The 13,924-nt window shown below is 44.1% G+C and overlaps 1 protein-coding gene across 1 annotated transcript; it reads right to left on the bottom strand.

The window, feature by feature from the left end:
* Positions 1-10: 10 nt before the first annotated feature.
* Positions 11-2,334, bottom strand: TMT1B (thiol methyltransferase 1B). The gene is made up of 2 exons (XM_055328607.1): positions 1,631-2,334; positions 11-613 (listed from the first exon to the last, which is right to left on the bottom strand). The coding sequence occupies exons 1-2, from the start codon at positions 2,126-2,128 to the stop codon at positions 377-379; spliced, it is 735 nt and encodes a 244-aa protein (XP_055184582.1). The 5' UTR covers positions 2,129-2,334; the 3' UTR covers positions 11-376.
* Positions 2,335-13,924: the final 11,590 nt, after the last annotated feature.

The raw sequence follows: 13,924 nt of genomic DNA, 5'->3' as shown, positions 1-13,924 counted from the left end.
TCATGACTTTTGTGATGAGCTCCTGGAGGCACATGGATGTGGTCTCAGGCAAAGACGAGGGGGAGATTTACTAGGGGAACAAGGGAAAGTGACAGGGAACTGCTCTAGCAGTGGGTGGGCAAAAAGTGGGAGACCCAGCCTAGGAATTCGCAGTCAGGGATAGGACAGGATGTCACTTTCCTTCCTGCAGCCAGATCGGAAATAGAGCTTTTCCACCTTGGAAGGAAGGATTGAAGTGAGACCTGTGGCAGGGATAGGAGAAGGGAGAAGAGAGGGTGATGGGGAGCGTGGCTTCTCTGCCCGGATCCCTCTCAGTAGAAGACAGACTCCGCCGGTAGGCGGGATTGCTCGGCCCGAGGCTGGACTTGGGCAAGAGTTATTTCACAGCCTTCCCCATGATGTGGGGTCCAACAGGCAACCACTTGAAGGGAGGGGGTTGTTGTTCCATCTGGAGGTGAGAGAACTGGGCACTCTCGAGATCCTTCCAAGTCTCCCTGGTGAGGCAGCAGCCATCCCCGATGTGTTTCCAGGTGGGCTCTACAACTTGCTGCCACAGGAAGGCCCAGCTTCCACGTGGCTCAGCCACATGCTCCCAGAAAAGGAACAGTCCTCCCTGGCAGAGAAAAGAGAGTTAGTGTCACTTCTGAGCTCCATTTCGCGACCTTCCTCTCACCTCACCTGCAGCCCCCTGGTCGCGCCTGGTCAAACCTCTTAGGGAAGCAGGGGTTGCTGGTCTGCGGGTTTATGGAGCAAATCATTGTGCTCTGGACTTTTCCTGTGGCTCCTGGCTCTTATCCTCCCCCTCAGAAGCTGCCAGTGGGGATGGTGGCCAGAGGGCAGACAGACGGACACGGAGAGACAGGAGCAGAGGTCTTGCTGTATACGGAGGTGCCACCTTCAGACTCAGACGCGTTCATCCAACCTTATGCTTTGGCCAACGTCCCAGGGAAATCTTGCACCTGACTACTGATGGACTCAGCCCTTCTCTCCTTGCTGAACCCTCTCTAGAAGATCTCCTGCACCCTGGTGCTCTGAATCTACCGGCTACAAGCCGGTGACATCCAAATCTCTATGTGCAGGCAACATCTTTTTCTGACTTCTGGATCTGGGCCTCCAACTGCCTCTATGGCGTTTCTGCCGGCCTGTCTCGGTGGCATCTCAGACCTAACCAGGTCCCAGGCAGGTTTCTCTCATTTCAGCAAATGATACTTCCCTCTACCCTCCCACTTGCCCTCCACCAGTCACTCATGCCAGAAACCTGGAAACCATCCTAAACTTTCACACCCAGTTCAAAATCGTATGGATTCTATTTCCTCGAACATCTCCATCTAGAATGCTCTTACTTTCCCTGCTCCTCCACATTCTGCTTAATGTCTCAGGTCTCAATGTAAACATCACCTCCTTAGGTGTCCCTCCCCTCCACCCCCCCCCCCCGCATCAGGTGGCTTTCCTGTGTGCTTCCACGGCACCCTGGCACCCTGTCTGCCCCAGTGAGGTGCTGCTCGCTGCTCGCATTCGCCCCTCACCAGCAGAGGGGGGTGGAAAGTGCTAGGACACCGCATCCCCTACCCTGGAGTGGCCAGCTCTGCAGTCGCCTGCCCCTTGCCCATTCCCGCTCCGTCCTGCTCACCGGCCTCAGCACTCTCTTGACCTCCTGCAGGACCCTCCTCGGACTCTGCACAGAGCACAGCACCAGGGTGCTGACCACCACATCCATGGAGCTGTCAGCCACTTGTCTCATGTCCTCTCCGGAAGCCACCACAAACTGTTCATATTGGAGATGCCTGTTCTCAGCCATGCTCTTTGTCAAGAACTTCTCGAAGTGGGGGTTTGGGTCCAGGCAGGTGATCCTGCAGCCCGCCGGGTAAAACTGGAAGTTGGCCCCGGTGCCACAGCCCAGCTCCAGCAAGGCCACCTTCCCGGAGGCTCCCGTAAGCCTGTTTATCTGGCCAAAGAGCTCCTGTTTCTTACGCTCCATCTTGCGGTTGCCCTTGGCCGTCAGCACAGCCATTAGGTAGGGGAAGTAGGCTTTGCACAGGGGCTGCCAGCAGCCCAGCAGAGCCATCAGGTGCAGGGGCAGCGTCAGGAGCAGCAGCAGCAGCTGCAGCAAGCAGACCAGGGCATCCATGACCCGCTGACTCGAGGCGCTGGTTTTTTTTCTCCCTCCGGTGCTGCAGACAGTAGTCTCTTACCCCTGTGACGGGACTTTGTTCCCTGTGTTCTACTTGTCAATTTTCTCTTTGCCAGGGTGGGGAGAGTCTTTGCCAGGGTATGGAATCCGGCCAGAGGGCACAGGTCCTACAGCCCTGTAGTTTTATGTGGGGTAAAGGAACAGGTGGTGCCGATGTCCTGAGTTCTGGGGCACTGGCAGTTGAAGGTGGCAGTTGAAGATTTAGAGGGGAGAGGGGAGGGCGGAAGGGGGGACATGTCTCAGATCACAGCTTCACGGGGGCCAAATGGCAGATGGAGCTGACTCATGGGCATGTGCTGCCCTCATTCTGTCCCCAGGATCTGTTCAGGTTATGCAAGCTGGAAAATCTGGTTGGGTTCCCCTGGCACATCCCCAGGGCTCTGTAAACTGTAACATGCCTTTGCCTCAGATAGGAGCCAAGCACAGGGTATTCAGGGTAAGGCCTGATTGGCCAGAACAGGAGGGAGGTTGCAGGTCAAAAGAAAGCCATTTTCTCAACTGACTGGTGTTTGTTATCACATTCAAGACCGCAGTGCCCCAGCAATAGAAGAAACAAAGGGAGAAAGAGGCAGAGTGGAGAAGAACAAGGTAGCCCAGTTCCCACATCTAGCTCTGCCATTATAACTTGCTGTGTGCTTCTGTGGGCATCTTTTTTCCTTCCTGGTCTCCAGTTTCTCAACTGTAAAATGGGGAGATGCAGAGGTTGGATGGGCCTCCCATAGTTTCTAAGGTCTCCTCCTGCTTCCACATTTGTGTGATCTAAGGACAGTGGGGGAGCACCTGAAGCAGGCGGTGCTGGCTGTCCTCACAGCCCGGCCCAGTACTCCCCAGGCTTTGGCACCAGGCTGCCACGGAGGCAGGGGAGTCTCGGAGCCCAGACTGTGGGCTCACAGTCGTCTTAGCAGAAAGTCCTCAAATAATTAAACAGTGGCTTCTCTTTTGGCTGAAGCCTCCCTCAGAACCTTGGGGGAAGCTCCCCATAGGCAGTTCCGAAGGCTGCACACCAATTGTGTAGTGGCCAAGGGAATTTGTTTTTTTATTTATGTCATTTATTTTTTATTATTTATTTATTTATTTATTTATTTATAAAAAATACATTTATTTTTTATTGGTGTTTAACTTGTCAACATACAGAATAACACCCAGTGCTCATCCTGTCAAGTGCCCCCCTCAGTGCCCGACACCTAGTCACCCCCACCCCCCGCCCTCCTCCCCTTCCACCACCCCTAGTTCGCTTCCCAGAGTTAGGAGTCTTTCCTGTTCTGTCTCCCTCTCTTATTTTTTATCCTTTCTCCTTTTTTTAATTTTATTTACTTATGATAGTCAAAGAGAGAGAGAGAGAGAGAGAGAGAGAGAGAGGCAGAGACACAGGCAGAGGGAGAAGCAGGCTCCATGCAGGGAGCCCGACGTGGGATTCGATCCCTGGTCTCCAGGATCGCGCCCCGGGCCAAAGGCAGGCGCCAAACTGCTGCGCCACCCAGGGATCCCTCCTTTCTCCTTTATTACCTTTCATTATTTTTTATATTCCCCAAATGAATGAGACCATATTTTTTTTTAATTTTTATTTATTTATGATAGTCACACACACAGAGAGAGAGAGAGAGAGAGAGAGAGAGAGAGGCAGAGACACAGGCAGAGGGAGAAGCAGGCTCCATGCACTGGGAGCCCGACGTGGGATTCGATCCCAGGTCTCCAGGATCGCGCCCTGGGCCAAAGGCAGGCGCTAAACCGCTGCACCACCCAGGGATCCCTGAATGAGACCATATAATGTTTGTCCTTCTCCAACTGACTTACTTCACTCAGCATAATACCCTCCAGTTCCATCCACCTTGAAGCAAATGGTGGGTATTTGTCGTTTCTAATGGCTGAGGAATATTCCATTGTATACATAAACCACATCTTCTTTATCCATTCATCTTTCGATGGGCACCGAGGCTCCTTCCACAGTTTGGCTATTGTGGACATGGCTGCTAGAAACATCGGGGTGCAGGTGTCCCGGCATTTCATTGCATCTGAATCTTTGGGGTAAATCCCTAACAGTGCAATTGCTGGGTCGTAGGGCAGGTCTATTTTTAATTCTTTGAGGAACCTCCACACAGTTTTCCAGAGTGGCTGCACCAGTTCACATTCCCACCAACAGTGTAAGAGGGTTCCCTTTTCTCCGCATCCTCTCCAACATTTGTGGTTTCCTGCCTTGTTAATTTTCCCCATTCTCACTGGTGTGAGGTGGTATCTCATTGTGGTTTTGATTTGTATTTCCCTGATGGCAAGTGATGCAGAGCATTTTCTCATGTGCATGTTGGCCATGTCTATGTCTTCCTCTGTGAGATTTCTCTTCATGTCTTTTGCCCATTTCATGATTGGATTGTTTGTTTCTTTGGTGTTGAGTTTAAGAAGTTCTTTATAGATTTTGGAAACTAGCCCTTTATCTGATATGTTATTTGCAAATATCTTCTCCCATTCTGTAGGTTGTCTTTGAGTTTTGTTGACTGTATCCTTTGCTGTGCAAAAGCTTCTTATCTTGATGAAGTCCCAATAGTTCATTTTTGCTTTTGTTTCTTTTGCTTTCGTGGATGTATCTTGCAAGAAGTTACTGTGGCCAAGTTCAAAAAGGGTGTTGCCTGTGTTCTCCTCTAGGATTTTGATGGAGTCTTGTCTCACATTTAAATCTTTCATCCATTTTGAGTTTATCTTTGTGTATGGTGCAAGAGAGTGGTCTAGTTTCATTCTTCTGCATGTGGATGTCCAATTTTCCCAGCATCATTTATTGAAGAGACTGTCTTTCTTCCAGTGGATCGTCTTTCCTCCTTTGTCGAATATTAGTTGACCATAAAGTTCAGGGTCCATTTCTGGGCTCTCTATTCTGTTCCATTGGTCTATGTGTCTGTTTTTGTGCCAGTACCACACTGTCTTGATGACCACAGCTTTGTAGTACAACCTGAAATCTGGCATTGTGATGCCCCCAGCTATGGTTTTCTTTTTTAAAATTCCCCTGGCTATTCGGGGTCTTTTCTGATTCCACACAAATCTTAAAATAATTTGTTCTAAGTCTCTGAAGAAAGTCCATGGTATTTTGATAGGGATTGCATTGAACGTGTAAATTGCCCTGGGTAACATTGACATTTTCACAATATTAATTCTGCCAATCCATGAGCATGGAATATTTTTCCATCTCTTTGTGTCTTCCTCAATTTCTTTCAGAAGTGTTCTATAGTTTTTAGGGTATAGATCCTTTACCTCTTTGGTTAGGTTTATTCCTAGGTATCTTATGCTTTTGGGTGCAATTGTAAATGGGATTGACTCCTTGATTTCTCTTTCTTCAGTCTCATTGTTAGTGTATAGGAATGCCATTGATTTCTGGGCATTGATTTTGTATCCTGCCACGCTACCAAATTGCTGTATGAGTTCTAGCAACCTTGGGGTGGAGGCTTTTGGGTTTTCTATGTAGAGTGTCATGTCATCGGCGAAGAGGGAGAGTTTGACTTCTTCTTTGCCAATTTGAATGCCTTTAATGTCTTTTTGTTGTCTGATTGCTGAGGCTAGGACTTCCAATACTATGTGGAATAGCAGTGGTGAGAGTGGACATCCCTGTCTGGTTCCTGATCTTAGGGGAAAGGCTCCCAGTGCTTCCCCATTGAGAATGATATTTGCTGTGGGCTTTTCGTAGATAGCAGCCCAGTTTAGTGGAGAATGGGGTGAGCTGGAGAAGTGGTAGGAGGTGAGGTCAGTGAGTAGTCACTCCTTAGGGAAGGTTTCCTTTTGCTTTTAAAAGAATCATTAGAGTCATTTTTGGAAAAGGTAGTACATTCAAATGGCACAATATTTAAGGGGTACGAAGGGATTACAGAGAAAATTCTCTCTTCCACTTTAGTCTCTCTGGAGGCACTGAACATCACAATAGCCATTTCTTGGAATCTTTCTGGAGATGGAGATGCTTGATCTGTGAAATAGATTACACACCCACCACACATTTAGATACATACACACATGTGTGTATACACCTCCCCACCTTTAAAAAAGATTTTATTTATTTATTCATGAAAGACATAGAGAGAGAGGCAGAGACACAGGCAGAGGGAGAAGCAGGCTCCATGCAGGCCGCCTGACGTAGGACTCGATCCCGGGTCTCTAGGATCACGACCTGAGCTGAAGGTAGACGCTTGACTGCTGAGCCACCAGGTGGCCCCACATTCCCCTTTCTTTACACAAATGGTAGTACATTGTAAACACTCTTGAATACCTTGCTTTATTGGGTTTAGTAGATACTGCCCAAGAGTCTTCCAAAGTGGCTATTTCAATTTACACTTCTATTAGTAACATTTGCTGTTATGCATCTTTTATCCTCTCTCTATCATCTATTATCTATCTGTCTATCTATCTATCATCTATCTATCTATCATCTATCATCATCATCATCCTTGTCATCATCTATCAGCTATCTATCCATCTATCATCTATCTACCTACCTATCATCGCTCTTAATTCACTCATTCATTATTATTTTTAATGACTCACAGATTTCCTATCTTATTCAGTGGCTTGTAACCTAATACCCTATTTACATACAGTTTTATTGAGGCATAATCATGTATGAGAAGGCATACAGGGCAGCCCCTGTGGCGCAGCAGTTTAGCGCCACCTGCAGCGCGGGGTGTGATCTTGGAGACCTGGGATCGAATCCCGCATTGGGCTCCCAGCATGGGGCCTGCTCTTCTTTCTCTGCCTGTGTTCCTCGCCTCTCTTTCTCTCTATGAATAAATAAATAAAATCTTAAAAGAAGAAGGCATGCATAGTTACAGTGCATGACTAAATGGGTTTTGACATATGAATATATCTGTGAAACCATCACCGTACTCAACATAGTGGACTTGTCTACCAACCATGACAGTATCTTCACGTCTCTTTGCAATCCATCCTTCCCTCTTCCCTCCCTAGCATTGATCTGCCCTCTCACCATAAGTTAGTTCACATTTTCTAGAGTTTTTCCTTTTTGTGTTTTACTGTTGTAAGATACACATAACATAAAACTTACCATCTTAGCCATTTTAAGTGTACCATTCAGTGGTATTAAAAATATTCACACCGCTGTGCAACCATCGTTATCATCCTTCTCCATAACTCTTTTATCTTATAAAACTGAAACTCTATGTCTGTTAAACAATGACTCCCCCTTCTCCCCTGGCCCCAGTCCCTGGAAACCACCATTATACTTTCTGTCTTTATGATTTTGACCACTCTAAGTACCTCCTATAAATGGAATCATACAGTATTTGTCTTTTTGTGACTAACTTATTTCACTTAATGTCCTCGAGGTTATCTATGTTGTATTGTAGCATATTGAATAATTTCTTCCTTTTTAAGGCTAATATTTTGTATATATATAATATATAATATATATAAAAGATACATAACAGCAATAATATATATTATTATTACATTATTATTTATATACATATATTATATATTATATATATATAATATATATATATATATACCATACCACATTTTGCTTATCCATTCACCTATCACAGGTGCTTGGGTTGGCTACTGTGAATAATAGTGTTATAAACGCGGGTCTACGGGGCATCTGGGTGGTGCAGTGGCTAAATGTCAGACTCTTGGTTTCGGCTCAGGTCCTAATATCAGATCCTGATCTCAGGCTCGTGGGACAGAGTCCCTCCTCCAAGTTTGCTTCAAATTTTCTCTGACCCTCCTGCTCATGCTTACTCTCTCTCTCTCTCTCAAGTAGATAAATCAATCTTAAAAAAAAAAAACTACCACCCCTTACCTCCTGCCAAAATGTGGGTGTACAAATATCTCTTTGAGACCCAGCTTTCAATATTTTTGGCTATATTTCCATAAGTGGAGTTATCAGATTATATGGTAATTCTATGTTAGAGTTTTTGAGGAACTGCCATACTGTTTTCCACAGCACCCACTAAGAATGTTGTGGGCTTTGGAGTCAAGGCAAAAATCTTTGTGTTAGATAAATAATGCAGTTACATTTAAGATAATTTTACTTCTTCCTTTCCAATTCAAATGACTTTTATTTCTTATTCTTGCCTAGAATTTCCGGTAATGTGTTGAATAGACACGGCGAAAGCAGGCATCTTTCTCTTATTTATCTCAGAGAAAGAGTTTTTAGTTATCACCATTGAGTATGATTTTCACTCTTGGTATTTATGATTATGTGAAATATATTTTAGAGAGAGAGAAGTGACATAGCTTTTTGTCCAAAAGTATGTTATGTTTTCCTAATTGTTCACATCTTCTTTTGTCCCATCAGTAGTATTTCAAAGATGTGTTCATGTAAATATCGAACATTTCTTAAGCTTGTTTCTAGCTATATTACTTTTTTTGGACTAATATAAAAGGAAGCCTCTTCATTTATATCTTCTAATTGGCTTCCATTTGTATATATATCTCATCACTTTTGATTTCTGTTTGTTAGTTTTGTATCTAGTCATCTTATTAAATGCTCTTATTGTTTACAGCTTTTCTTTTTATTTGATTCTTTTTAAAAAAGATTTATTTATTTATTGGGACACCTAGGTGGCTCAGTAGGTTAGGCATTTGCCTTGGGCTCAGGTTGTGATCCTTGAGACCTGGAATTGAGCCCCTCATCAGGCTTCCTGCTCAGTGGAGAGCCTGCTTCTCCATCTCCTCCTACTGCTCCCCCTGTTTGTGCTCTCTCTCTCTGTCAGATAAATAAGCAAAATCCTAAAAAAAAATATTTATTTATTTGTGGGGGGGCAGAGGGCAAGAGAGAGAGAGGGAGAGAGGAGAGTAGACTTGTCAATGAGCGTGGAGTCCCACACAGAACTCGATCTCATGACCCTGAGATCATGATCTGAGTGGAAATCAAGAATTGGGCACTTAACTGACTGAGCCTCCCACGCACCCCTCTTTGGATTTTCTAAGTTTTTTTTTTTATTTATGATAGTCACAGAGAGAGAGAGAGGCAGAGACACAGGCAGAGGGAGAAGCAGGCTCCATGCACCGGGAGCCTGACGTGGGATTTGATCCCGGGTCTCCAGGATCGCGCCCTGGGCCAAAGGCAGGCGCCAAACCGCTGCGCCACCCAGGGATCCCCCTCTTTGGATTTTCTAAGCATTAAATGATCTGTGCCAATAATAATAACTTACCTATTTCTTTTCAATTTTTATATCTTTTATTTCTGTCTCTTGCTTAATTGTTTTATCTAATCCCTTAGAACAATGTTAAATGGTAGTATAAGTGCTAAATCCTTTTCGTTTATGATAGAGAGAGAGAGAGAGAGAGAGAGAGAGAGAGAGAGAGAGAGAGAGAGGCAGATACATAGGCAGAGGGAGAAGCAGGCTCCATGCATTGGGAGCCCAATGTGGGATTTGATCCCGGGTCTCCAGGATCACGCCCTGGGCCAAAGGCAGGTGCCAAACCGCTGCGCCACCCAGGGATCCCTCTTGTTCCTGCTATTAATGGGTATACTTCAGATGCTTTTCCACAGGTTGTATCAATTTTCTCTCAGCTTTTTACACACCCTTTTATTCTTTGCTCTATATTGCTGGGGTTAAGAGCCTGCATTTACGTGGCTCACTTCCTGGCTTCTTTGTGGGTTCTGCCAATAGTAAGCACTGGAAGGAGATCAGACCATGGGAGGAGGAGGGCATTATCCTGTTTCCAGCTGCACAGTGTGGCACTTGTTGGCAGTAGTGGTGCCACAGCAGCAGTGGAGAAGGAGTGATCCCAGATTCCATCAGCCTGAGCCAAAGGCTACACCTTTTTAGCAATTCCAGCTTTGCCCTCTCTGGCAGATCTAGAACATGTGACAATGTCGACAGGACAGCTGCAGGGTTTGTGGACCCCAGGGCTGGTCGTAGCTTATGATCTCTGGGTATTATCCCTTATTCCTTTTGCCCCTCCAAACTTCCTAATTTCCCCCCTTGGTTTAATATATATATTTAAATTAAGTTCTGGTTTAACATTAAAAAAGGGATTTATTTATTTCAGAGAGCGCACACTCATGAGCAGGAGGAGGGGCAGAGGGAGAGGGGGAGAGATTGTCAAGCAGACTCCCTGCTGACCACAGAGCCCAAAGCAGGGCTTGATCTCAGGACCCTGAGACCATGACCTGGGCCGAAATCAAGAGTCTTAACCAACTGAGCCACTCAGGGACCCCTTCAGTTTAACATATTTTAAACCAGTTCTGTTTGAAAGCATTAGAGTGATTTCTGTTTGCCTGACTGGACCTTGACTAAGAGACCCATTAAGAATGATGTGGACTTTGGGGTTGAGATTAAAATAGTTAATTGTGTTAAATAAGTATTGAGATGAATGGTTCATATCAAATCCTCTGTCCTCTTTTTAAAAAAATATTTTATTTATTTATTCTTGAGAGACACACAGAAAGAGGCAGAGACACAGCAGAGGGAGAAGCAGGCTCCCAGCAGGGAGCCTGATGTGAGACTTGATCCCAGGAGCTGAAGGCAGACGCTCAACCATGGAGCCACCCAGGTGTCCTTAAATCCTTTGTATTCTTAAAACCTCTTTCCTACCATTACTTTCCATTGGTGAATTTACATCATACTTTATGATAGAAGTCATCAGGTGTAAGCTTCTTTATTTTCTATCACAAGGCCTATAGATTACCTTCCTCTTCTCCCATCTTTCTTCTTTTATTATAATGGAGGGTATGTTGTTACTCCTGTCCAGGGTCAAATCTCTCTATTTATGTCTATATTATACCTCTTCTCACCTTCTTGACTTCTCACATAACATTATAGCTTTACTGAGATAGAGTTCACAATACATCTACCTTAGAATTCTCCAGTTTAAATTATGAAATTCAGTGGTTTTTGGTATATTCAGAGTTGTGCAGCCATCACCAAAATCAATTTTAGAATATTTTACCACTCCAGAAAGAAACTCTATGCCTATTAACAGTCACTCCCTATTTCCCCCAACTTCTCATCACCACCAATCTGCTTTTTGTCTCTATGGGTTTACCTATTCTGGACATTTCATATAAATGGAATCCTACTCTATGTAGCCTTTTGTGACTGGCGTCTTTCATTTAGCAGAATGTTTCCAAGGTTCACCTATGTTGTAGCATGTATCAATAGCTTCATCTTTATGTCCAAACAGCATTCCATTGTATAGATATGAGATATTTTGTTTATGCATTCATCAGTTGATGCTTGTTTGGGTTGTTAACCACTTCTTGGGTATTATAAACAATGCTGCCATGAATTTTAATCTTAGTTTTATTTCCTCTTAGATCCTTTATCTCTATGGATCTTCAACATACTATTATCTTTAATATGTATCAGGTTGATAACAAAGTAACCCTCTCTTGACTTCATGTCTCTCTTTAGCTACCACCCCATTCCATAGATCTACTTCTTACAGTCATACTTCATTTTTCTTTTCCTCCTTTTTTTTTTAATGCTCAGCATGGAACCCAATGTGAGGGTTGAACTCACTACTCTGAGATCAAACCTGAGCTAAGACCCGGAGATCAAGACCTGCACTCAGATCAATGGCCAGATGTTGGGACGTTTGAGTGGCTTGGGTAGTTCAGCAGTTGAGCATCTGCCTTTGGCTCAGTGCATGATTCTGGGGTCCTGGGATCGAGACCCACATCAGGCTCCCTGCAGGGAGTCTACTTCTCCCTCTGCCTATGTCTCTGCCTCTCTCTTTGTGTTTCTCATGAATAAATGAATAAAATCTTAAAAAAAAAGAGTTACATGCTTAACGGACTGAGCCTCCCAAGTGCCCCAAAGCCACACTTCTTGAGTCATCTGTTCATGTTATCTTAATTTCCTCACTTTCCCTTCATTCTTCCATCCCCTTCAAACCAACACTATAATAAAAACCGTTCTTATCTTATTTGACCATTGCCAGCCTCAGGAGTGGTTGGTTATTACTTCCTCCTTGGAATACTGTCTAATCTAAGCTATCCCAACATCACAGCCTTCTTGTTTTTATATGCCTAGCTGTTCCTTCTCAGACTCCTTTTCCTTTCTTAGGTCTTTCTTATCTACTCAACCACTAGATTTTGTTTCCTCAGGTGGAGACTTAGCTCTCCCTCTGTCTCCATTATCTCATTAAGTAATTTTATCCATGTTCACGGGTTTAATTATTCACATATTAATCTCTTTAATGTAGACTTTCCTTCTGAGTTTCATTCAGATTTGCATATCCAATTGCCTATTTGACAAATTCATCCAGCATGTGTCCTGGATGTGTCACTTAAATGTCCAAAAATGGGACTTGTGATACTCCCCAAGTTTCTTTTGCCCATTCTCCTCACCATCTTGATAAATGGCACCATTAGCTTTTCAATTGCATAAACAATAACCTAGGACTTATTTTATTTCTTCTTCTCCCTCTTCCTTTCCCCATCTTTCCCTATCACCTCTTCCCCTCCTTCTTTTTGTCTCTTTTAACCTTTGCATAATGGAAAATTTTGAACTCACACAAAAGCTGACAGAATCATGCACCCCCATGTATACATCATCCAGCCACAACACAACTATCAAGCCATGATCAACCCTGCTCCATCCTTATCCTCATCCACTTCCACCTTCCACTCTGGGCATTATTTTGAAATAAACCCCAGACATCATGCCATCATCTGTAAATATTTTAATATATAACTTTAAAAGATATGTAACAAAAAATATAACCACAATATTATCACACTTAAAAAAATCTAATATAATTTCTAGGACTCGTCTTTGGGGTTCTTTTTCCCTTTACCTGCACCCAACCTGTTACCAAGTCCCTCCAGTTCTACTTCCGGATTTATCTTCATTTCATGCACTTCTAGCATCTCCATTGGGATAGAGCAGGCCATAACCCTTGTCTGTCTGGCCCATTACAATAGCCTCATAACTGCTCTCCCCACTGCTACTCCTGCTTAAAATCCTTTTGAGAATTACCATCACCATTAGCATAAAATCCAAAATCCTAATGGTGGCCCAAAGGCTCTGCAGATCTAGCTTTTGCCCACCTCACCCGTTCTCCCACACTCTCCAAGCTTGAACTATACAATACTTCACTTCCTCACACTCTCACTTCTTTTTGCTTCAGGGCTGGTCATTTCCTTTGCCTACAGCACTCTCTCTGCAGTAGTGCCCTCCTTCCTAACTTTTTACTGACTTCAGGTCTTTTAAAAAAATTTGTTAAATTTTCTTTAAATTTTTTTTATTGGAGTTCAATTTGCCAACATGTAGCATAACACCCAGTGCTCATTCTGCCAAGTGCCCCCCTCAGTGCCCATCACCCAGTCACCCCAGCCCCCTGCCCACTTCCCCTTCCACTATCCCTTGTTAATTTCCCAGAGTTAGGAGTCTCTCATGTTTTGTCACCCTCACTGATACTTTCACTCATTTTCTCTCCTTTCCCTTTATTCCCTTTCACTAATTTTTATATTCCCCAAATGAATGAGACCATATAATGTTTGTCCTTTTCTGATTGACTTATAGTGAAAACATCCCTTCCCTTCCCCTATCTAGGTCAAGAACTCTTAGCTCAGTTTGTAATTAATATTTGTTGCTGTTATTATCTGATTAGTTTCTGTCAATAAGCTCCATTAAAAGCAAGGATTATGTCTTTTTTCTTTATCATCACATATCCAGCACCTACGATGGTGCCTGGCAAGTAGTAGACACTGAAAATGAGATAGGGAAACTAAAGGGACCCCATGAGAGACAGAACATGAAAACTCCTAACTCTGGGAAACGAACTAGG

Source organism: Nyctereutes procyonoides, unplaced genomic scaffold (assembly GCF_905146905.1).
Source record: "Nyctereutes procyonoides isolate TBG_1078 unplaced genomic scaffold, NYPRO_anot_genome, whole genome shotgun sequence".
NCBI classification, from domain to species: Eukaryota; Metazoa; Chordata; class Mammalia; order Carnivora; family Canidae; genus Nyctereutes; species Nyctereutes procyonoides.
The sequence above is the reverse complement of the archived record's forward strand: the minus strand, read 5'-3'. Positions and strand labels throughout refer to the sequence as shown.